Genomic DNA, 26129 nt, shown 5'->3' on the forward strand with positions numbered 1-26129 from the left:
CTGATTCTTTTAAAGTTATACCGCCTCTCAACTTGGTGCAAGCTTTGCAAGCATGTGTCATGTGCCTGTCTACTGAGCTTCTGCCACATACTGAACCAACCGCCTTCATTAGGGGGTTCTGAAAAAGGAACAGGCTAAAAGGTGAGTATGAGTATGTAAGCCCTTAAGAGTCACAGAGAACGAGCATTACATGGTTTAACAGGCATTGAATTCTATATTGCTGTTGGTTGAGGGTAGAATCAAGGTCTGAATTTTCTTTTCCATCAAAAGGACACACCTGGAAGGGCTGGTGCAGGTTTGTCTATCTGTCTATACAGTAATCCCCCCTGCTTGTTCTGGGAAAATTCCACGGATCTGAACCACACCTTTCAAATGCTTCTAATATGGTACTCATCTACTGGAAACTATTATTTGAACAGACTGCAACTAGATAAAAGTTGTCCTGAACTGACAAATGCCTTCGCTCTGTATGATTATTAGTTAGAAATTAATCTGAGCCTTGAACAAATACCTAATATAAAACACACAGAAACGTGTCCAAACCAAAAACATCTCTTGAAGCAAGTTTGTCTGGAGTTTATTAAGATCCATAAATAGATTTAGAAAGCTGATTTTGCTTTTGAAGCTACCACAAGACATTAGAGCTTTTAAAACAAGGGTGAGGATACTAAATAAGCCCACAGAGGCAGTTCTCGACTTTCTCAACCATTTGTTTTAGGCTATTCCTGGGATTTAGGGCTTGCTTTTTTTCTTATTAGCTTTTTTTCTTTTCAACATTTGTACATATAACATGAGTAAGGGATAATGTACAGTCAGTCCCTCATTATTGTAAAATATAACCTCAGCCAGGGTGATCAGGACCCCAATTTGAAGTGTGAAGATGATTGTCCTGCATTATTCTGCTTATTATATATGGATGCTTACAAAATAAACAGATAAATAAATACATATATAAAAACTAGCACTGCTCAACTGGTTGCCTGGGTCAAAAGTCAATTATACAGTTCAATGTTAATTGTACAACAAAAATAATAATAATAATAATAGGAGAATCAAGTGTTTCAGAGCCATATCATAAATGACAATATCCTTCGCAGGTGTTCACAAAAAAGTCATGCAAAACGCACCAGAGAATGCCAGAGCACAAAATTCATTTCTACAAGGATATAAATATAATGCTGATATAGTGCTAGATACAAATCATCTGGGTCAGAAGTCTCTTGAAGAGGTGTGTCTTGAGACTTGAGAGATGGGAGGATTCTGCAATAACAAGTAATTGGTCACAGCATCGATTCATCTTTCCACATAATTCTCACCATTTACCCTGTGCCTGTGCTTAATATTCATGTCTTCTCCTCGTTTCAGGCTTTGCATCTTTCCCGTACAATCTCGCTGCCCTCGATCGCAAAACTCTGGCGACCGGAATGAGGTCATTATCCAAGGCTGTGATGAGGAACTGCTGCACTCTCTCTCTTCTTCAGCAGCAATAGTCTGTGGGATAATTCTGCTCCGCTCCTGATCTTTGATGACTTTACAATGCTTATTTCAAAACTAATTCTTATCTATCACCAGAAGCAGAAGCGTGCAGACACATGTAGTTAACAATTAATTTTACGATCAATATGAAAAATATTGGCTGAACTGTTGTTCAGTGAGCAACATCCTGGAACCTGTCCAGTAGACTATCGAGTGTGGGAATGAAATCACTGTTCACTATTCTTGTGGAATGTTTCTAAACACTCAGGTAGAAAGGCAGCACTTATCATGGTGTGATGGCCAATAGCATGTGAGTGGGTGTTTAATGATGCTTTCACTTTTCATTGGTTACAGCGGTCAACCGCGTTGAACGTTGACTAAATTTCCAGAGGAATTACTGTTGCTCTAGGTAATATGGCACAGGCCACAAGCACCCCAAGTTCATTAAATAGATACTATCTGTGTCCTCAGGTCAAATGGCAATCGAACAAAGCATGCTGCAGCAGATGGTTTACTCTCATGTGCACACTTATTTGCATTGCACTGCATTTATATTTTCTTCTGCTGTCCATCACCATTCTACAGTTCTGACCAAGTCTTGGACATGTCTTTCCCAGGAGTTTTTTAGAGCATTAAATATTACAAGTAAACATGGAACCATGTATAGTATTGAGAAACAACAAAATGTTGAACCATGCTACCATTCATAATCATTATTAGTAGTGTATGATGGTTGATGCTGGCAAGTAAATTGGTTTTCTCAGGCTCCACAGAGGAATTTGTCTTTATCACTGAATGGAATGTGATAAGTCAATATGAAAATTCCATTGATAACATGCAAAAATTCTTTTTTTTCCCTCAGTCTTGGGTTTCTGAATTACTCTTAGTGCTCACCAGCCCCCTTTGCCCCCTAAATCTCTGTTCGAATTGAAAATAGCATGTATTTGCGCATCTCTGAGGCTCTCTTCTCCCTCCCGCTGTGTAGGGTTGACCTGGGGCTTGGCTGTCTTGCCTTGGCCTTGAGAGGACTGAGACTGTGTTTAAGTAGAGGGAGCGGCTGAGCGAGGCAAATAAAAAACTCTTTACACACTCTGAGACGGAGCTGAGCTGGAACCTCAGGTACACGATTGTGAAATTCCCCACGTTCCACTCCCTGCAGTCCACAACTACACAAAGAGCTGCCCGAAATCGAGGCTAAGTGTTCCTCCACAGAATGCTTGTCCTTAAGACTGTTTCGCTGTACACTGACTGCTTAGGGTCATTCTCAAAGGATTAGTCAATTGGGGCAGCATTTGATCTTGTATGAGTCCCAGAATTACACGATATGTGTTTGTTTGTAGGGCTTATTCATTCTACACATACCTGAATGACCTGATTTATGATGTCTACTGTCTGCTCCCATAGAATTGCTGAAGTATGGTTAAGGAAGACAATATAGGTGATCTCATAATATCTGTTGAATGCAATTGCCAAGATGTAATTGTACTAAGACAGCTAGAGATCAGGAAGGAGCAGGAAAATCACGCTCCACTACAGCATGAGGGTGACTGTGTCTCCTCTGTACTCCTTTTTTCCTTTTTTCCTTGTAGTCATCCACACTGATTCATTAACTGTCTAATACACTGAAGGTAAACTATCAGGTTATTGCCAACCTCCAAAACCTCTTCATATTAAATAAGTGAAAGTTCATAACACGTTCATCATAGTGTGGCAGCATATAGAAAATCATACTACAGTCTGTACAGTTCACTCCTGTTAGACATATGTGGCCAGGTGGTCATAATCTCATTAAATCAGACATAAAGTAACTTCTGTGTGACTGTTTGCAAGAAGTAGGAACATCAATTGAACTGCCTCTCTTTCAGTTGCGTATTCAGAGCTTATAAAGTTGTTTTAGAAGAGATTAACTGCTTGATTTGCTCTCAACATTCTGAGAGGTTCACACTGAGGATTAATATTATGTAAAGTTGGCCATGAAACAATCTCCAATGGAGTTAAATCAAAAATTATGACAAAAAATACAAATAGCAAAGACAAATAGATAATATTCCTGTGTGATGCACGTAAAAGATCTCTTTGCTAATTGTTTTACTCTTCACATATCATTATGATTTAATGGTATTTGTGATATTTAAGCAGTCAAAAAAGTGCACACCTCAAAACTAAAACAAACTAGACAACAAATCATCCATGTCATGGTCATTTGAACAAAACCTTCAGCAGGGGTCCTACTTTCTTAATGTATTTCACAAGACAAGCAGCCACCATCTTTGATAGAGCAGTCTGGAAAATGTGTGAAAATAAGACAATAAAACACATACCTAACCCGCTGCTATGGGCCAGGGAACACAGTGGTTACCATGGCTTAATCTGTCACTGAAGTGGACTTTAAGGGGTGACAGGGTTTTTGCAGGCTGATCTTTCTCCCAAACAGACAGCTTAGCATTTGTGTGCACAGGAAGAGCCCTTTCCAATATCTCAAATAAGCTGTGTTGGGCAGAAGAGCCAACTTAATCTCTGTCTCCTACTCTCTTGCTCTCTCGCACCAATGGAATATGGAGGAATAATTAATTGTATCCTAAATTTACCAAAACATCCCTGGCTTTTCAGTTTGGAAATAGTTGTTTGGATGAAATTTCAAAGAAAGTGAAATCCTGTAAATTGTTCAGAAAATGATCCTTTCACTTTAAAACTTTAAAAATGACAGCAAAACTATCTGCAGCTTCTGTAAAGTTCAGCTTTTTCAGGTTAGAGGTTAATGGGACAACAAGTGATCAACCTGATAATTATGTGATAAAAGAGATAAAAAGTTTACATTTAAATTAAAATGTATGTTTGTATTTTGAATCGCTTTGCTTGTGATTATTCTATGATTAATCAGATTAATGTCCTCACCTAAATGAAGTTTTGAAAGTCGCATTCACCCTTATGTGCACCTTAAGCAGTAACATATACAGACCAAGTGATTTAAACATAAATGGTCCATTAGCAGGTCACATAGATGGATGGAGCGTTTGCATCCCAGTAACAAACTGAGCACACATGCATGTCGCAGCCTCACGGACAGCAGCGGGGAAAACTGATGCGTTCACATCTCACCGTGTCCCTCCCCTGAAACCCACCTTCTTTAAAGGTTTTTGTGCGTCCGTTTTGTGGGATAACATCAGAAGGGTTCGTCCCGTCGAGCCAATCAGGTCCCTCCCTACCTCAGATCGCAGCTATAATACATAGGAGTAAAGAGGCTTCTCGCATAAGTGACTGTGGCTTCAACTCACGTTGCGATTTTGAGGTTAGTCTTACCTTTCACATCCACGCCGCAAACCTCCGATGCGTTATCAGACGCACATTTACGCACCTGTCACGGTAGGGCTTGGCGCTGAGGGGCACGCGTGAACTGAGGAGAAGGCAAGGACATCGCCGGAGATCCAAGCAAAGAGAACGAGAAATCCTGCTAGACAGACCGCGCAGGGCGCTCTAGAACACCGCAGCGAGATTCACCGTGCGGCAAAATGCGGCTTCTGACGAGAGAGCTGCTGGTGTCTCTTCTCAGTCTGTCCTTGGTGGTGTCCGGACTGGCCTGCGGTCCAGGCAGAGGCTACGGCAGAAGAAGACATCCGAAGAAGCTGACACCTCTCGCCTACAAGCAGTTTATACCTAATGTGGCGGAGAAGACCTTAGGGGCCAGCGGCAGATACGAGGGCAAGATAACGCGCAATTCGGAGAGATTTAAAGAACTTACTCCAAATTACAATCCCGACATTATCTTTAAGGATGAGGAGAACACAGGCGCGGACAGACTCATGACACAGGTAATTCCTTTCCGTTCACAAATCACACCGGTGCTTGTTTTTAAGTCAGAGCTTAAGAAAGTACAGTTCGTGTAAGGATTGTGAATTAGTCTTGCGGCACGGCTCTTTCTAATGAAGCTGTGCGAGAGAAATGCCTTCAGGAGAGGACCGGCTGGTTGCCTCCTTGCTCACCCTCTCTGTTCCTATATTTATCCTCGATGAGATAGGTTACTACATCAGGCGCGCGTTAGCCTATATGTTTTATAAAATGTGGGTATCCTGCTAGATAGGTACGGCACCTGATCTGAAGGGACTGTGGTGGGCATAATATGTCAGTCTCATGACAGCTAAATATAGAAGGAAATTAAGCGTACATGTTCATGGGATCGCTTAGTAGTCATACCGCAGCCCACCCGCTCGCAGCGGCTGCTTATCAGGGCATGAAAATATTGACATTTCTCAAAGGATGCTCTTAAATTTGTTTCTGCTTATTAATGAGCCAGGACGGTACCGCTTAGTGACAGATTAGAATCAGACACAATGGCCTATCTGTCTTCACCCCTCTGCTTTAGATATTATGCAGGGGTTTGCTCATATTCTGACAATTATTTTACGCCACATGCGATGCTGCATAATCTATAGGCCTGTTTGTTTTACAACTGACCGATATATAGGCTAGCCTAAGCAACATCAAGCGATGCACATGCATAAACAAGTTTTATGTGGTACACACCAGGAGTAGACTAGTACAACATTACTTTAATTGCAATATGCGCTGATATTTTGATAAATGGTTAGATATGTGATTATCCGTTAGATGCGGTAAACTGTTTTCTTTGCTTGAAATTATATTCGACTAGTCAGACTTCGATCTATTTATTTTATGGTTAATGCTAGAGTTGTGTGCTGCTCAAAAATTATAGAAAGTCTTTTTTTTGTCCGAGTTGTAGCCTACATAACATTTAACATTTTTTTCTTTAATTTTTCTTTATTTAATTTTTGAAACGAAAGCTAGGCCTCTGAAAAAGTCAGACAGCTTCGGGAATAGGCTGTCTGTCCCCAACATGGCTTTCCACTCTCGTCGCATTAGCAGGGATCATTTGAACTTCTGACCCTTTGCCCAAAGGAAGAATAACATTGCTGCTTAGTAATGCATCGAATATATATTTGCTATATACAAAGCATACTGAGGTCTGCTTCCGTGTAATTTACAAAGTGATTACCCTGAATGTAATATTTTTATTAGGTTATTTTGACGTGCCTCTGCTGAAAAGCTATTCGGTTCAAAATGACTGGTCATGACTGGTTATCGCATGGACGAGGTTTGCTGAAGCATTGCGAATGTCAACCAAAGTGAATTTATACGCGCTGCGCAGGTGCATTATAAAGTCTCCCTTTTTCTGGTCCTTAAAAAAAGATGAAAACCTTGTCTGGTGTGGTTTTCTCAGATGTATATCAAACTCTACTTAAGGTGAATGTGATTATAAGTGTGTGATGACCCGCGGGCACACACACTGCCATTAAAAAGGAAAGCTACCCCTGCAATCTTGTTACTTCAAATGGACGTCTAAGCTTTTCAAAGGGAGTTAACGAGGTGTCCTTTTAGCAAATGTTTTGGAGAAGCGCATCCGAGTGGAAGAGATGGTTTGTTGGTTGAACACGCTGTGTAGTGAATTGGACTTAACGGTGCTGCTCACGAAATTAGGCGCAAGTGCGAGGGCATCCTGGAGGCTGTTTGCTCTGACAGGTAGCTGATAAGTGTTTCCTCTATAACAGTTCATTTTGAGAGGAGATTAGTAGCCGACTGTGACTATAGGCGGCGTGTTGAACAAACCTCGTGTGGAGCACAAAGCGGCGGCACAGGGGGTTCCCGCTGCGCTTCATGGTGGCTGAACAGAATTTGGCTTGATTTGCGGCACGCGACCCAATGAATTAATAAAGAGTTAAGGCTTCACGGGTCTTGAATCCCCGGCAGTTTTGCTCAGAATATGCTAGGTTGTATCTTTTGGTCCCTTGTATTTTCCTCTCTCATTCGAGTCCCACGAGTGCTGTGGAGCTAATAAGCAGCAGATCAAAATAACTAAAGTAAAATCACTAGTTACAGGAAATATATTTTTCTATAAGGGTAAAGTACCAGTCTGTCATTTTCCATTCAGTCCACAGATGTATCAGTATCCCAGTAAGAAAATGATTAATGTAGCTACATAAGAGGATGCATGTGTGAAGCACATTAAGTTTTTGGTGGTTTGCATAATAGACATTGAGACATAATGGAGTGAACTTAAACTATTATGTTTTATAATTCATTTTTTAATGTATGTTGCAGTGTAATAAGATGTATGTGGCCTTCAATGCAGACATGAAAATTAGAGGGTCGGGCGAATCAGTAGAAAGTGGGGCGTTAGTAGTCTGGTACAGAAATGTATGTAGATGTTATAGGCTACGGATGGTGTGTGTGTGTGCTTGTGAAGTAGGGAGAGAAAGAGGCAGCGAGCGAGTCAAAGCTAGGAGGGAATTTGTGTGAATTATTACAGGTATTAATTTGGCTTAGTGTCACAATTTGCAAGCATATTTTGAATAGATTTTATATAACCTCTGAAAGACCGTCGGTTAAGCAATCACATCACGTCCCTTGAGCAAACCTGTGCTGCAAGAATAATGAGTAGTTGCTTCTCCTCTTGGACGCAGTGAAAGAGTCTTTTGTAGTGTTTTATTTGACATATTGGTTAAGTGTTGGGAAGAGTTGTCCTGGAGAAGGCCAAGCATCCCAACACAAGGTCCCGGGAAAGGTTAGTGGGTGCACCACCCACACATGGCCTGATACTCCATATCTCGTACCTGCACCTCGGCGAGACCCACTGCTCTAAACCAAAATGTTTAAATAATAAAAACCACAAATCACTAACTGAACATCACTTTTCAGTATTTTTTGCCTTCTAATCTCAAGTTACTATTGTTTGTATTCTGGCCTTTTAAGCAGAAGAGGTCCTGATGCAGTCACACCTTTCTCTAGTTGGATCTATATGTTTTAGATCAGTGAAGCGAATGCAATAACTTATCAATTTTTCATTGAGCTCTTTGGGCAGAATAGCCTTGCATGCAAGGCTGAATTATTTCCAGTGTAAATACAGGACTCTTATTTCATAGACTTATTTGTAAGTCAACCTGTTTGTCTGGACATACTGATTGGTACAGTTACAGAATTATTGTCAGTAAGTGATGTCTGGCGTGCTGTGATCCTTTAAAATGCTGTTCAGAACTGACTGATTGTGATAATAAGATAATACTGAACCAGTCTATCACACCGAGGTCTTTAACTAAACTAAAACTGTCAGTTTTTAAAAAGCTTTTACGCAAGCTATCATTTAGGATTTTTTGGAGATTAAGAGCATTATTTATTGTGTGTGTGTGTGTGTGTGTGTTTTTGTTTTTGTTTTGTTTTTTAATGTGTATGGCAACATGGATCAATGAATGGAAATATAAAAAATCATCTCTCTTCCTGTTCTCTCGCTGTCTTTCTATTAGAGATGCAAAGACAAGCTGAACTCACTGGCCATCTCTGTAATGAACCAGTGGCCGGGGGTTAAGCTGCGTGTGACAGAGGGCTGGGATGAGGACGGTCACCATTTTGAAGAATCACTCCACTACGAGGGAAGAGCTGTTGATATCACCACCTCTGATCGAGACAAGAGCAAATATGGGACACTCTCTCGGTTAGCTGTAGAAGCTGGATTTGACTGGGTCTATTACGAGTCCAAAGCACACATCCATTGCTCTGTCAAAGCAGGTAAGACCATGGCAGGTTGATTGGAAAGGCAAAATATCGAAGTGATGGGCACAATGCTTCACACTCCATTTCATGTGGAAAAAATATCAGGCTTAAAAAGATAATCTGCTTTTAAATACTGATACAGTGAAAACAACAACAACAAAAAATTTCTTAATTTATTACAGAAAGTTTAAATTATAGCCTAACTGTATTCATAAAAGTAACTTCTGGCAAAGAAATGATTATTTCTAACAAATATTATTCTAATGAATAAATCGAATGTATTTTAGTTATTATGAAAAATGCAAATTGTTTCAAGGCTATTCCTCTATAAGATATTTTAAATCTTTCACTTCACACTGTGAGTTAAAACGACTATCACAGAAAGACTTTCGAGCCAATATATTAACTGATCTTACATCGCCCCACTCTGTCTCTTTGAAGGAAGCGCTTATCAAGTCATCACAAGATCACTCACTGAAACAGAATAAACATTGCTTATGAAGACATATCAAATCAAACACGCACGCTTAAAATATACGATGAAAAACACGACGGAGTTTGTGGCATCACTTGCGCAAATAAAATGTAGGCCTAATTCCTATCAGCAATCTTTTATTTATTTATTTATTTTGTAGTGTAATAAGTTTAACATTGATCGAAGATAATTTAGCTGGAACACATTGGCAAAAGCCTTAGGCTTTCGCCAAATCTTATTTAAATTCTAAACACTTTTACAAATACATTACAGGCTTTAAACAGAGCCAGGTCGAACTCGCTCGCCCAAATCTGTTTCTCAATTGTCACCATCTTATTTCATGCCCTAGAATCTTATGAGAGGATTAGACGAAAAGTCCATTCTATAGCTCTGTTTACCGACCCAAGAGATCGGAATGTGAAGAGATCCCACAAGGCCCGAATTATTGTCATTAAGCTTGACAACGGAGAGCATGATGGTTTAAAAAATGAAAGGAAAGAAGAAGAGGGCATTGATTGACTACCGCTAGCATTTCTAATTTACATTCAAATCTACACCATTAGAGCCTTGGAAAAGTGTCTGGGCTAAGTAAATAGGTACTATTTGAGCCTGCTTGGGGTTTTCTCATTCTATAAGTGTGAATTGTCACATAGAAGTTTCTGCACCTGAGCAAATATGAAAGAGGCGCAAGGAAAGGCAGGAGTGTCCTTTTCCAAGAGTGCTCTGTACACAAGCTGCATTAGAATGACAATGTCCGGGCTTTATTGGTTTTTAATTAGAGCAGTCCAGCCTCTTTCCTCCTCCATCTCAAACAAAGACATTTTTTTGGGAAAAGCTTTCGATTTACAGCCTAATTCCCGTTGCCACGTTTTCTTTTGTTTATTCAGACTTTTTCTTACTTTTGGCGACTTTGGGGCTGATATAGCCTAGTTTCCGTGCATTCTTTTCGCGCTTTTTTTAAATTTATTTGACAGCTTCGTCATAACTAAAAATACAGGCCTAATGCTTAATTATGTTACTTCATGATATGCTGCATAAAAGGCGTCCCGTTTTATTCACCCATTGCTATTTGTCTCGACAGAAAATTCGGTTGCTGCAAAATCTGGAGGCTGCTTCCCAGGTTCGGCTCTGGTCACGCTCAAAGACGGAGGGCAGAAGGCCGTGAAGGACCTGAACCCCGGCGACAAGGTGCTGGCGGCGGATAGCGCTGGGAACCTCGTGTACAGCGACTTCATCATGTTCACAGACCGAGACTCCGCGACGCGACGTATGTTTTACGTCATAGAAACGAAAGAACCCGTTGAAAAGATCACACTCACCGCTGCTCATCTCCTTTTTGTCCTCGACAACTCAACGGATGATCTCCACACCATGACCGCCGCGTATGCCAGCAGTGTCAGGGCCGGACAAAAGGTGATGGTTGTTGATGATAGCGGTCAACTTAAATCTGTCATCGTGGAGCGGATATACACGGAGGAGCACCAGGGCTCGTTCGCACCAGTGACTGCTCATGGAACCATTGTGGTCGACAGAATACTGGCGTCCTGTTACGCCGTAATAGAGGACCACGGGCTCGCGCATTTGGCCTTCGCACCCGTCAGGCTCTATTATGACGTGACATCAGTCCTTTTCCCTAAAAACTTAATCAGTGAGTCCAGTGCGACTTTACAACAGGAGGGAGTCCACTGGTACTCCAAGCTCCTCTATCAAGTGGGAACGTGGCTTTTGGACAGCCACATGCTTCATCCTTTGGGGATGTCAGTAAACTCAAGCTGAACACCTTCATATGGAAATAAAGCAAGAGAAATCACACTAATGTAGGATATAAGACAATGTTAGTACAAGAGAGAAAGAGAGAGCGAGAGTGAGAGAGAAAGAGACAAAGGCCCCGAGTGGAGTTGGGATATTTATTACAATGACTTTAAAAAAAATGTCATTTTCAAAGAATAAATGGAGCCTTAAAAGTTTTCTTTGCATAATTTATTCTCGCGTGAACTCAGGCTGGTGGCACACAAACGGATTCGAATGATCATCCAGCGGTGCAGAATCTATTTTTGTATATCTCATGTAAACAGGAAAAAAAGATAATGTATGGAAAAAAGAATGAAAATTTCATGATAGGTTGTAACATTCTGTGCATATGTGCAAATGACTGTTATATTTTAGGGGTAAGCAAACGCCGCGGGGCTCCAGAAATTATATTTTTATACACAGAATTGTACATTAGATTTTGACCGATCGTTACCTAATCACTTTTCGTTATTTGAAATAGTGTAAGATACGAGAATATATTTTAATTTAAATAGGTGCAGAGTCTTTGCAGTCTTGTGCTGTTATCTCTTTTAGAATCCTCTATTATTTTGTCATTGCTTTGGTTGTCAGATTGGGACAGACATATTGTTCACTCTTCTCTGGTTTCATTGTTTTTTTGTATTTCTTTAAGAAAATGCGAAATGCACATTCTGACAATTCAGTAACGATAATAGTCCCACAGTAAAGAACAAAGGTTTTCGTTAAACATTAATAACTACTGTACATTTACTAAAATGTATTTTTCTTTTCATATTTTGTAATAGGTAAATAGTTTTATAGAAATAAAATGCAGCTGATGCACAGTTTGGATAGCATATGATTGAGTGGCCATACCAGTTAACTTGTCTTTCATTAAGGCAAGGTGTCAGGAAATGTATAGAATTTATTATTTATATGTTTATTATAAATGAATGAGATAAAGAAAATATTCAAACTGCTCGTTTGTATGTTTTTGTTTCATGAATATCCTTTGATGATGATGATGCAGAAATTGAACATCTTGACCTATCATTTTAATAATCAGAAGATTTAATAGGCTATTGTTGTTATTGATATTATTAACGCTCATAAATATTTGATTGTTATTGCTGTTGCTTAAAAAGTCGCTTCTCGGCGGCAGTTTATTAAAACATTAACAGGGCTAATTATGTTCATTGCGGTCACGTTTAAGACATTGCACAACAAGATGGCTTATAAGTTGTCTAAATGTAAATAGGCTACAATAATTAAATACAAAATATTTTATTGTTGTAATGAAAAACGTAATCGGATAGAGTTGACCAGAGTTTCCCCCCACGTAAATCGGGCTATTCAGTTTGCATAAAGCTCGAGTGGGAGAAACCAACCCATTCAAACCAACGTGTGGAAATGCGGAAAGTTAAATGTTGAAAGCGGCTATCGGTAAGACGCGAAAAAGTCTTTGATCTGCATTTTGTATGCTTGCGAAAAGTTGTGGTCCCATGTTAAATATGAACAGGATAGTCCTCCTTAGCGTAAACATCTGAAAATCTCTCACGCAGATTAAAAAGGCTACTGTTTGCGTGCTTAAAACGCACCAACACATTTACTGGAAATCGCCTTGCCTGTTAGATCGGCTCTTTGGTGATTTCTCATGTCAAGGTCTTTAGTGTGGCTTTTACTCGCCGCCATGAGAATTACGTCAAAATATGTGACGGAATCAAATACATTAAATTATTAGACTACACATTTGGCTATTAAACACATTTAGCCTACACACTTTCCGTCTTCATATAATAGTGATTTTTATAGTTAATTGCAAGAATGAAACAGGTGGTGCACCAGGTGCAACGAGAGGAAGTGAGGAAGCCATCCACTTAAAATCTAATACACGATGCATAACTCTAACTCGCGGTTATAAGGTAAACCCAAACTCTAACGATCTCTGATTTTTCCTTTGGTTTAGTCTGAGATGTGATATGCGACTTCTATTCAAGCAAGGAAAAAAGACAGACTAACTTTATGCAGGCTAACAATGAGCCCCAAACCCAGTTCAGACAGTAGAAATTCGAAAAGACAAAAGCTGATCACATCCATAGCAAAGTGAAATAGTTCTGTTTTGTAAAACTGAATGGCCAGATGTCATCCTTACCATTGTAAAACTTTCGCAAGCACCTCCCAGATCAAGATATCATTCATGTGAACTCTCTGCTGAACAATATTATCAATAATATATAGAGGAATAGTCCCAGAGAGCCAATGTGAGCTCAGCTGATAAACTGGGTATTGAGAATAGTACTAAAGTTTGAAGGGAATGTTCTAGCCTTATTGGCGTGCAAATTTAGACTGCAATTTCTATCATTAATAAATATAAAAGATGGCTAGATCAGTGTCTTCACTATCTCTGTGTTGCACCAACAACAAAGAACTAAATATACAACTATATCCATTTATTGTCTTTTCTGATTAATGTGTGTGTGTGTGCGCATGGACACTTTGAAGGGTGTTAAAACTAGTGAGTGAATGGAAGTTTGAGCTTTTGAACTCTGTTGCAACACGAATAGAAATTCCACTACCAATTCTTGAGAAGACTTTATTGTGCTGCAGGTTTTGCTGCTTTTTAGAGCTGTTGGTGAGGCTCACTCTCAGCCCTGACCTTGAGCATTTACACAGACACAAAAGCGACTGGGCGAAAGCATTCCTCGGAGCAGGTAAATAAAACCCAACTAATCCTTCAGAGGGGCCTTGTGTCTGCAGAGAGAGCAACTGTTTCAACAAACCCTTTGCTGGCAAATGCAAACAAAAATGGACTGGCAACTGTTGTGAGGTGGGAATGAAATAAAGGTTGCCTGTCGTTAAATTCCAATCATTCATTTTAATTGCATGAATATTTACCCAAGTGACAATCACTTTTCCAAAAGTACAATTTCCAGGGAATGGAAACTTCCAGGAAATTTCTTCCTTCCTTTATTTCCAGGGAATAAAGCACTCACAGCTTTTGACAGATTGGTGTGGACCACTGCTTATTGTGGCATAATGATTACTTGTAAGAAATCTGTAAGATGGTGATTTTTGTTGACTCAAACTGCGATAAGCTTACTTTATACTCTCAGAAAGTAGATGCAAGACGAGTATCGAAAGCCATTAATTCATCACTCAATAACAAGAACATGGGCAACACAGAAGATGAAATCCATGAAAAGGATTTATTTCAAATAATTATTCATAACAAGTACAGTCAAGGCATATTATCGGTTTCCACTTGACAAGCTCCATAAAAGGTTACTAAACAAACACCATTTATATTCTTCAGAATTCAACATGTAGGACAGTCCGGTGTACACATTTCAAACACATCAAAACCGTTCCATTAATACAAGACTGAAGGACAACAAAACGGCGATCAAAGCAGCATAAATCACTTCCCCAATACAATAATGATTTCCAAGTAATGTTTTCTTTTCATCCAACAACACCACACGTGTGTACAGCTGCCAAGAGTGTACAGATCATTCTTGGGATTTGTCAAAGTTTTTGAACTTTGGAACTCAGTAGGGTGTGGTCCCAGAGACGCAAAACTTCCACGGACGTGGGCTAATACAGAAAGGAAATCCAGAAGCAAGGTCCCCCTGCTTTAATACAGAAGGATTATGTTCACACAACACCACAGTGAGATCAACAACAGCCTTCCCATCAAGCCTCAGAGAGAGAGAGAGAGAGAGAGAGAGAGAGAGAGAGAGAGAGAGAGAGAGAGAGAGAGAGAGAGAGAGAGAGAGAGAGAGAGAGAGAGAGAGAGAGAGAGAGAGAGAGAGAGAGAGAGAGAGAGAGAGAGAGAGAGAGAGAGATAGATAGATAGATAGATAGATAGATAGATAGATAGATAGATAGATAGATAGATAGATAGATATCTGGTACCACTTAAACTGAAGAGGACCTGTTGAGAAAATAAGACAAGTTAGCATCATCTGGACGCAGCTCTACTGTAGACAGACACAACATTATTTAGAACTGAAAACAAAAGGAGGGTTTTTCATATTAGTTTAATATTTCCATTTTATTTTGTTACACATAATTTTAGATATGCAGAGGTTTTCAAAAGCAATGTTCCTTTCACGGTGCAAGGACCTTCACTCGAATGATTTTAAGGAGGAATTTGATATTAACGTATTTTCATTATAACGACGATCAAAACTCTCACACTATCACCAAACCAATACACAACATGTTTATAAATAGGCCTCTGATTTAAACTGAACAGTATAGGCTGCTGGTTCACAATCAGCACATTAATTTGACAAACACAGTTCAGGTCTTGGAGACCACAATTCAGGAGCACTGCAGTGGTATGGGAAGGTATCAGCTATGCACACTTCTCCCTTCAGTCAATCACTGCACTAAAGATGATAAACAAGGCTCAAATATAGCATAAAAGGCTCAAAAACTAAGCAATTAAAAGTTTACTTCGAACCCATCAACTTGATAGTCAGCATCAGATCAACAGAGCACTAAACAAGACTAATCAAAACAAATCTGCTAGTCTGTATACTTCATCGTCCTGTCCGGTGCAATACTTGCAATGATTGTTTGCTAGTGTGAAAATGTATGACATTTTCAAAACAATCTCATCAGGTCACCCTCATTTTAAAGTTACATCTGCTATGTTCAAAGAATATCTCAATCTTGCCACCGAAAGAACTCCAACACCAACGTTTAAAACAGTTACACAGAATTTCACCCTGACAGCCAGAAAGCATTATTATTTTTATTTTATAGGGTTGCAACACAAACCGTCCTAATAATTCCTTTTGAAAACCAATGCCATCTTAGAATGTAAAGGGGCTACAGAGCATTTGTTTTATGAAAAACCCTCCTTTCTGTGCTCCCGGAAGCTCTGTCCTGGAAAAGAGAAAAAAAAAAATGGTTTAATTACAAGTGACAAATAATCATACCGCTGCCAAAGGGAAGCAGTGTATTGTGTTTGACAAATAAAACAATGAGCAAAAACATGCCACATCTCTGGTCTTAGAGCTGACTACCATAATAAGAAATGGAAGTAATCTAACGCCAGGTTTCACAGACAAGGCTTAAGCTATTGTCTGAGACTAAAATGCATGTCTCATGCAGTTTTAACTGAAAGTAACTTGCACTGACATATATTAAAATATATCAGTGCCACTGTTTTTTTTTTCTCAAGTTGCACACCAGTAACGCTTTTTTTTTCTAAGGCACATTTATAAAAGCTACTTAAATGTCCTAATTGAACTAATGCCTAATCCAGGCTTAATCTAAGCCCTGTCTGTGAAACCAGGCCTAGAAGTCCTATCTTGAAGCAATAGGCCATCCTGGTATTTCTATAAACTGGCCAATTGTTCAACTGCAGCAGGATCCATGTAAAAAAATACAAAATTAAAACATGGGGAGTGTGCCAGCCACTTGTGATTGACAGAAATAAAGAAACAAAACAATATAAAACAAAAACACACCAAAAAGTTAAAAATACCTTTAACACTATTTTGGACTACATAGCTTATCTAAAATCTCTGCCAAAAAGTGACCAATAAGTCAATCTCTGAAAACTTAAACTTGTCACATGTGTGATTACAGTTAGGAAAGGGACAGCTTCCCCAAGTTAATCTAAACTTACAATGAAGTTACCAAAAGGTTCAATATGAACCCGTTTTTCTCTCTTATAAGACCATTTATAAATATTACGTCTTATAAGATTTATAATTAGAAATATATTAAAATAGTGTTTTTCAGACTAGCTGAAACCTTTTAAATCCATAGGATTCACTCTTTTTATATAAATACATTCAAACCAATAAATAAAAAACAAATCCGTGCCCTATACCAATTTTAAACAGAGCATGTCTACAAAACTCAAAGTTAACAAAAACAAAATAAACGTAAAAATCTTAGTCAAAAGGATCCATGTGTTTTGATTTTATAACATTATTTACAATCTTACCCATTATATATATTTCTGTGATTCCTGGAAACTCACAATGCAAAATATTAATACAAACATATAGACAAAGAGTACTGGGATTAATCATGGCCAACTACTATATTATAAATCACAAGTGCATCTTAAAGCAAGTGGGTGTTGAAGGGTAGCAGCTTTACAAATGAACTTGAAAGCCAATGGCCCAAAGTCTTGGACAGTCAAGAGAAAAGTCTTCAGATAAATTGTTGCACCTTAATTAGAAATAAAATCTTTTCCCCTAAAATCCATTTCTACATTTGGCAACAGAAACATTCGGGAGGATGGACGAACATTAGGGAAATGAGCATGTTGTGTTTAGAATAATAAAACATATTTTAGGATGCAAGAGGGAATCTTCAAACACAAAACAACATCAGACAACAGTTAATGGTGATAAAGACAGCTGGCTTCACATACCCGTATTTACATGGTATATATGTGACCACCTTTTATTTTTCATCTTTAAAATATCTTCAAATAATAAGCTCTAAGTTCTGCAATAACAAAATTGTTGTAAAATGACCAAGGGATACTTTTTTATGTTGATATATAAAAACAAATTGAGAAAAGAAATTCACCTGTCACATACAAGTAGGTATTTTTAAACCATTTCAAACATGGAAAGATTTCAATGAGAAAACAACAGACTTGACAGCTTCATACACATTTTTTTTCCCATTATATACAAAAAAAGTGACCACTGATAATAGTTGCTCCCAAATCCTTTGAAATTGTAGACCTGGATGTGCTAATAACTACAAACATTTATTTGATAATTCTTTTAATGAAGTGGCTACAACATAACAGGGATTTTGTTATACTGTTATATTATCTAAAACTGAGATATTTTAGATACTATAACAAGACTGTTTTTGTATAATATAACCCACTAAACCAAAGAGCAGTTCTGGGGCATTAACGTGACAGTTCAGTTTAAGCTGTACAATTAAACTTTACAAGCACTATACTTACACCATACTGATGAACTATTATTATTATTATTAATACAAATAATAACGACGATGATAGAACAACAACAATTTGGGATGTGAAATACTCATGATTGAGGCTATGAAAAAACAGGGATTGTAATATATTCACTGGAGACTGACAATACATGAGGATTTGTGTAAAAAAAAAAAAAAAAAAAGTCTTCATGAGTAACAACATACAAAATAAAGTAGAAAATGAAGATGAAGGGTTTTGGAAGAGTACCCGACAGCTGATGTTGACCAATCCCTATCCCCAACTACTCGATTCCTGTCTGACCAACTGCAAAACAATTAACTGAGTCCAAGCTATAACCATACAAACATTAGATTCAAAATATCTCCCTTCACAAACAAATGACCTCAAGCTGAACACGATTTACAAAAGCACCCAGTGCTCTAGACAACCCACACCACCATCAAAAGCTACAATAAAATCATCACACGGGCCTTGATTCAGTCATCCTCTTCCACACACAACGTGCTGAACTCTGAGGAAAGAAAACTAAGCACATTAAAAGGAGCATTACCAAAGGGGGGACTTTCTGACAGCCTTTAATACTTTCCTAGAAGCCATTTCTAACAACAATTAAAATAATCGAAATATGCGACTCCAGCACCACAACTTAAAATCAAAGTATAAAAGCCATTTTTTGTCAAATAGTTTGTCACAAAGACGTGTCATGAACCACCACTCCAGCTCTGTGGAACAAAACTCAACTGCAATACAATAATAATGGTGAAAGGGACAATGAATAAACTTAAGATCATAAATAGTCATGAACAAATGCACAAAAAAAAGACAGAGACATTCGCAATCTCACAGTGGCTTCCAAAGATATTCAACTAGAAAAAACCTCAACCCAAAAATGCCCCTGAAGTTCCTCAACTGCACCTCTACAAAGCAGTGCTTTTCACTCTGATGTCCACAACATGCCCTGGGCCACGGCCCAAAACTAAAGAGCTCCGTACAGAAGAGTTCTGCTGCCCTCTACAGGTGACAAAAACAACTGCAGCATACAGAACATTCATTCAGTCAGGCCAAAGCCCCCAGTTAACACTTTGTTCAAGTCAATGACTGGAAAATCCAAAATAAATCAAGAATTCCTATTGAAAAGAATTGTTCTGATGATCTGTCTTGAGAGCTATAGGATGGAAGCAACTATTATCAAGTGTCATAAAAATGACTTGGTTTCATCCCTCTGTCTCTTTTCACCTGCTGGTTCAGAACATTACTGATTTCCATATATAAATGAATGTACAGAAACAAGAGCGAGACTTCATGCCAAAGTCATTCACAACATGAGTTCTAATGCTGCGCCATATCCAGCAGGACACAGCTAGTGTTTGGCTCTTTGTTTTTTTACTCTTTCATGCATGTGGATTGAGTTTGATGACAGTACTTTCCACACAGCATCCGAAGCTTTAGCATCCTGATTGTGCGTCCGATTGTTTGCCCGTCTTTCAGAAAAAGAAGTGCTCTTCTTGCTCACTTCTCTTGTCTTCTCTTCTGTTGAACTGAATGTTCCTCAGCCATCAATAACGGAAACATCGATGTGAGACAAATCTATCATGTGCCTATGTAATCAAGGGAACATGTGATTGAAATGAGACACACATTTAAAAGCAAGCTAAACTTGGGCATCTCCATCAAAACATGACAGTCAGTAGAGTTACAGCAGAGCTCTTGTTCTTTGTTACACAGTTATGATGAGTAATACTTGCTGAATGCACATTTCATTCGCCACAAACCATTAGGCACAACAACTCTGATCTGCTTCAGCCAATAACAACACGTAAATATACCAACACATTAACGGAAGTTTTGGTCTAATGCTGTAGCACAATCTTTTTTCTCGCTTCCCAGCAATTCACACCATATGTGAAGAAACTTCTGAGATTCAATATTTGATAACTGTCCTACAACAGCAATAGCATTTAGACCAGGGATGTCCAAACACAGTCCTCAGTCCACTGTCCTGCAGAGTTTAGCTCCAACTTACCACAACACGCATGCCTGGACGTTTCTAGTATTCCTAGTAAGAGCTTGATTAGCTGGTTCAGGTGTGTTTAATCGGGGTTGGAGCTAAACTCTGCAGGACAGTGGCCCCCAGGAGCAGGACTGGACACCCGTGATTTAGACAATTTTGTCAAGTTTTTAGGGTTATTAACATGGACCAGACATGAAAAGGTCCATAGGAATCTAATCAAAATCGTATTCGCAAACTACATTTATAATGTATATTAGGTCTTAGTGTGAACAAGTCTTGTTCTATAAAATCACGGGGGGAAAAAGCCCCAAAATCAAATTATCTAAAAAAATATCAACGACTCTACTCAGGTTCATGCATTGAATTGCGTTAACAAAAGCACAACTAAGTTTAAGATGAATTCAAAAGCTTACCTGTGAAAGCTGTGCTGAAAGCTCACTGCATGTTCTGGGTTCACAAACTTGGCAATGGCCTTCCGCTGCTCAGGCAACATTGTAAACATCTATTAAAGAATCACACAAATGTTTTAGCAGTAGGTTTTAGTATATAAACATTCATCTACATTTTCTATGAGAGATGTTTCTTTACACAATAACAGTGGGTGATACACCTCAAGAGCAGGGGAAAAGTCATACAGGAGTGCATCACTGACAGCACACAGCTAGATGGCACTGTTGTAATAGTTTTAAGAAACCACTCTACTCGGAAAAAACAGTTTATTCTTTGGGCCAGTCAGGAAGTCGAGGTAATTTGCAAACGTGATTTGTTTTATGAGCAAGTGTATGCGGGGGATAATTTAATTTTTACAAATGATTTTAATGCACAATGTGGAGGCAAAGAACCATCTAGTCGTGCATTATCTCACATAGGGCACTGCCAGAATGTACATCATAGTTAATGATGTCATTGATGTCTGCAGTGCAAAATTTGACTAGACTGACAAGTTTCAATGCTCCTGAATTTCTCTCTGTGTGTGAGTGACTGTCGAAGGCAGCACTGTGATTAAACTAAACAGATTAAATGCACACCTTCCAGCCAATCAGAATTGACTATTCAGACAGACTATGTTGTAAATTACTAGAATTACTTAGAATTACTAAATGACTCCTCATGGATTGATTTAAACATTCAAACAACAGTAAACCAAGGATCTCAGCAACATAATGCTGTTCAACCACCTATGTGCTACTTTTAATACCATTTATTACTCTCACTTCAATATGTTCCACTTTGCTTGCTGGAAAATTTGAAAATATTTGTTCTAAAGATATTATGGTCTTCAAAACAGTTAACTGAGATGAAGTTGAAACTTAAATACATAATAAATATGCTTGGGGTAAAAAAAATAAACCTGCCAAAAGAAGCTCCTCTGAAAAATATGGTGCAAAGAAGCATCACTTTATTCTAAAATTATACAGTTAAATATCTTTAGCCATGTCTTACGCTCTTTGGCCAGCAGGTGGTGCTGTCACCAATTTGGTGTTTGCTCAGGGCATTGTAATAATGATATAGCAAGTAACACACAGTGTACATACCTTTACTTGACCCATAATAAAACATAAGATAGATATACATTTTGGAAATGTGCAAAACAAAGTCAATGTGGCCTAACCTCAACAGGGCCAATGGAGTTGAGAAGGTTCATGAGCTGTTTGTTGGTTGTGGTGGTGGATAAACCCTCAATGCAGACAGTGCTGGGCTGACAATCCTCAGCTCTTGGGCTCTGCTGCATCATCATACGCCCCCCACCACGGCCACGGCCTCGGCCCTGAACTACTAACTGTGGACATAAGTAAGGGGAACATTAAATTAATTAAATTAACAGTACATTTTACCAGCTAATGATACTACTATGACTACTACTATGACCACTATGATATTAATAAAAAAGTAAGACGAGACCATCACAGAAGAAACCAGTGCTTTAATGCAATGCTGAAACTGGAATCTTTGTTGTTTAATTCATGGTTATATCCGTTAGCTATTTTTACTCTCTCTGCCTGTACTTGTAATTGCTCTTTAAAAAAACTGACACATTATAATTCATACACAATGTTTATATTTTCAGAGGCATTGTTAGACTTCCATGGTTCAAACATATAATGAACAAATGGTTTCAAAAAGCAAGTTAAACTATATAAACTAATTTATTTGACAGTTATTAAATGATCAAGGCTACAAAAAATATTAGATCATATAGTTAAACTTGAAATAGGAGAGACAATGCACCAATCTCTTCAGCACTTTATTGATTAAGCGTGAAGTGGCTGGAGGGAAGAGACTTCTGAAAAAGGCCATCATTAAGTCACGCCTGGAGTTTGCTAGAGGCCATGTGACAAAACCTGGTGAATGAAAATGTTGTGGCCTGTTGAGACTGAAGCTGAGCTCTTTGGCCTTGAAAGCAAAGCTCTATGCTGGGCGCAGACTAAAGAAAGATAAGGCCAAAGTCACAGTTAAGCACAAACTTTATGTCAGTAAGCCTTTAATTTTGTATGGTAATAAAGACTCTTGTGTGTTTTATGGCACTATTTTTTGTAAAAGTGCTCCGGATGCTAAACAAAAACACTACACAAATCATTTTAAAGCTAATTTGACTGGAATTCTGGGGATTTACACAACTGTTAAAAAGTTTGGGGTCAGAAAGATTTTGGTAATGTTTTTGAAAGAAGTCTCACCTAAGCTGCATTTTAGGGATGCACCGATATGAAAATTTTGGCCGATACTGTTAAGCAATAATTCTTAATATTTGAAAGCCAATAACCGATATATTGGCTGATAAATCTAAATCCAAATTTGTATATAACTTTTCATAGCTTGATTTCTAAAACAAAAGTCTCACTATTATGTCCCAAGCACTTCAACAAATCAAGCATATACAGTACAGAAGACTTGTTTGAACCAGTGTAAGTTTTCAAATTAATTTTACATTGCTATGGCCAACTTTCTTAATAAAAAATAAATAAAATAAAAAATAAATCTATTTCCAATACCGATAAATAAAACAATGCCTAAATAATGCAAACAACTCATTGGACAACAACTTGCACATAAAGAATAAAAATGCATGTGCCATGGATAAATAAAATGTAATAGCCTGTGCACAGACAATAATGAAATTATTTTAATTAAACGTACAGTATGGGATTTTTTCGCCACTAGGGGTCGCTAACCTATTTACAATAACAAAGGCGTAGTTTGATGACGCAACATTTGCTAAGAATTATGGATCTTGTCGTCAACGTCAAGCCGACCGATCTAATAATGTTTATGGATGACTGAATACATCGATGTTTTTATCATGACTATGATATGAAGCAGTTCGGGATTGCTAAGAGAGAGCTATCAGCTCCACACGCGACGCGAGTCCCGCGGATATAAAAGGAATATGGACATTTCATTCTACCGAACTACACGCAGAATTACTACTCACAGGTCAGTTTATTAGACAAATTAAACTTGTGAGGTAACGTAGCGCTGTTTCACTTGGTCTAACATTACACTAGCACACTAAACTGCATTTGAATGTGTTGAAATATGTGTTAGTCTGTCTGTATGAGACTGACGTTAGCAGTAAACTAGATCAACATTAGAATAACATACAGATCATATTCTGACATTTTATCATTGTTGAACTATAAAACATTGATTAGTTTTATGTAAATGTGCTCACCTGTTTAATAAAGTACATGTAGGAGCGGTCGAAGTCTCGGACGTGGAGCTCTCGTTTATATACTGTCTATGGGAGCTCTAGGCATCTCGAAAACACCGCGCTGATATTGATTCTAGTTTTAATTCTCCTTTTTTATCCAAAGTCTGCTTGCCATGGTCCATAATGTTTGAACGAAACAACAACAGCGTGCAGATAGACATTGCGAACTACAGTGGTCCACGTCTGTCGTCTTGGTTACTATCAGACGGCTCTGGTTCATAGCTCTGGTTACCATGGCAGCACGAGCGGAAACCAGGGACAACGCGGATATGACGGCATTGGCGGCGACAAAACGGAAATAAAGAAACGGGACGTTTCTCGAAATAAATTACAAATTTCTCCTGGTTTGAAAGTTGTTGGAAACAGTCGGGATAATGTAAGTACACAACTAAAAAAATATATAACATAGATATAGTGATTTTTGCTATTTTTAAAGCAAAAAAGTTACATATTGTGCCTTTAAACCATATTGTTGATGAAAATGATACAAGAAAAATAAGTGCTAGTTATTATTAATAATGAATCAATAATTTTGAAAAGAAACTAATCTAAAATTAATATTACTGTTTCAAATAACAGCATTGCTGTTTGAGCTGCATTGGGAAACTGAAGCGCTTTGTTAGCGGGTTAATTAACAAAATCTATTGAGATTCGAATGCACAAGTAAACATGAACTATATATATAAATATTTTATATATGTGTTGATATATTGTGTTGCTGAATGTATATTTAAACATAAAAATTTAAATCTGTTCGAATTTGGTTCAGATAAAATATTCCAGTACAAAACAAAGGCATTTCATCCATGTTTTCAAATAAAAGTGCATCAAAAGGCCCAGGTTGGCTCTGGACTCAACTAAGCGCAGCTGCCATGCAGAAAAATCCCGCTCTCTCACTACTTACTCAGTATAAAATACACTTTTGCTCCCAGCGAGACACCGGGTACAATATGAGTGAGTGATTTACAAGGCCACGGTTATATCAGTAAACAGCAGCAAGTGTTTAGAATATCTGACTCAACATGAGAGCTCGGGCAGATGCAGCAAGACAGTCTGACTGAGACGGCGCGAGAGGCTGTGCAGGAAGGCACTCTGCTGTGACTGACTGACACACGTTAGCACTGTATTTGTCCCCTGAGAACGGACTACTGTACAGAGACGGCAGCGTGCGGAAAAGGCCAAGGGATCTTCATCTCTCCTGCTTCAGCCTGTCAATATCATCACACCTGGCACTCTGTTCCATATCATTACTGCTCCTGCTCTCTTCCAAAACAGCTACCAGTCCCCTGGGAGAAGCAGTGACACAGCTGAGCCATAGCAGGAAACCAAATCTGCCGTCTTTACTAGTGCTGAAGCGTGAGGGAGAGAACCACTTAGAGCAGCTCTTCATGACAGGGAAAAACTCTCACAAAGAGAGCAGATGTGGTTGTATATTCTGGACAGCACTATACAAGCCCATGAAGAAAAGCAAATATAAATAGAATTACGACGTGTGCATTCAAGTGATTTTGGTCAGAATAAAATGGACGCACTGGACAATTTCATCCTTTTCTCTTTTTCACTTCCTGTCAAAGACAGAAAGCTTTTTAGTTCTAATAGAAAGCTCACCAAGGCGGCATTATTTGATGAAAAATAATATTACAACTTAAAATAGCCGTTTTCTATTTTTGTCCTATTATGCCCTTTTACGAAGTCTTGATTTTGTTTTTGGGTTGTACTAAAATATGTTTTCAAGCTTGATTATTAAAAAAAAAAAAAATTATTTTTCACATATTTTACATTATTACAGCACCTCTCTCCCCAGTCTGGCTCGAAAATGCCGATTTCGATGAAGCCCCTCATTCCGAAATGTGTGCTGTGTGATTGGTTAGCTGGCCCAGTGTGTTGTGATTGGCAGCGCTTAGCGTGTGCTCAGGAAGTGTATTGTATTTTATCATTCTTGTGATGATGGGATACAGGGAATTTGATCTGACTACTCAAACTAGTCACAGTGCCCTCCACTAATATTGGCACCCTTGGGAAATATGAGCAAAGGTGGCTGTGAAAATAAATCTGCATTGTTTATCCTTTTGATCTTTCATTCCAAAAATTCACAAAATTATAACCTTTAATTGAAGTAAAACAATTGGAAGTGGGGGGGGGGGGTTCATTATGAAATAAATGCTTTTCTCTA

The 26129-nt window shown here is 38.4% G+C and overlaps 2 protein-coding genes across 4 annotated transcripts in view; one reads left to right on the forward strand and one right to left on the reverse strand.

The window, feature by feature from the left end:
• The first annotated feature begins 4635 nt into the window (after positions 1-4635).
• shha (sonic hedgehog signaling molecule a) lies at positions 4636-12261 on the forward strand. Its single transcript, XM_084108315.1, has 3 exons — positions 4636-5285; positions 8790-9051; positions 10593-12261. The coding sequence occupies exons 1-3, from the start codon at positions 4986-4988 to the stop codon at positions 11285-11287; spliced, it is 1257 nt and encodes a 418-aa protein (XP_083964441.1). The 5' UTR covers positions 4636-4985; the 3' UTR covers positions 11288-12261.
• Positions 12262-17655: 5394 nt separating this feature from the next.
• The window catches only part of rbm33a (RNA binding motif protein 33a), a 47678-nt gene continuing 39204 nt past the window's right edge, over positions 17656-26129 (reverse strand). For all 3 annotated transcript variants that reach the window (XM_084108082.1, XM_084108083.1, XM_084108081.1), the window contains exons 17-19: positions 21860-22027; positions 20661-20749; positions 17656-19834 (exon numbers count right to left, since the gene is read on the reverse strand). In XM_084108082.1, coding sequence (XP_083964208.1) covers positions 19786-19834; positions 20661-20749; positions 21860-22027 — 306 coding nt within the window. In that variant the 3' untranslated portion in view covers positions 17656-19785. The remainder of the gene's footprint in view (positions 19835-20660; positions 20750-21859; positions 22028-26129) is intronic.

This window comes from Abramis brama (genome assembly GCF_963993115.1).
Source record: "Abramis brama genome assembly, chromosome: 3".
Taxonomy (NCBI): Eukaryota; Metazoa; Chordata; class Actinopteri; order Cypriniformes; family Leuciscidae; genus Abramis; species Abramis brama.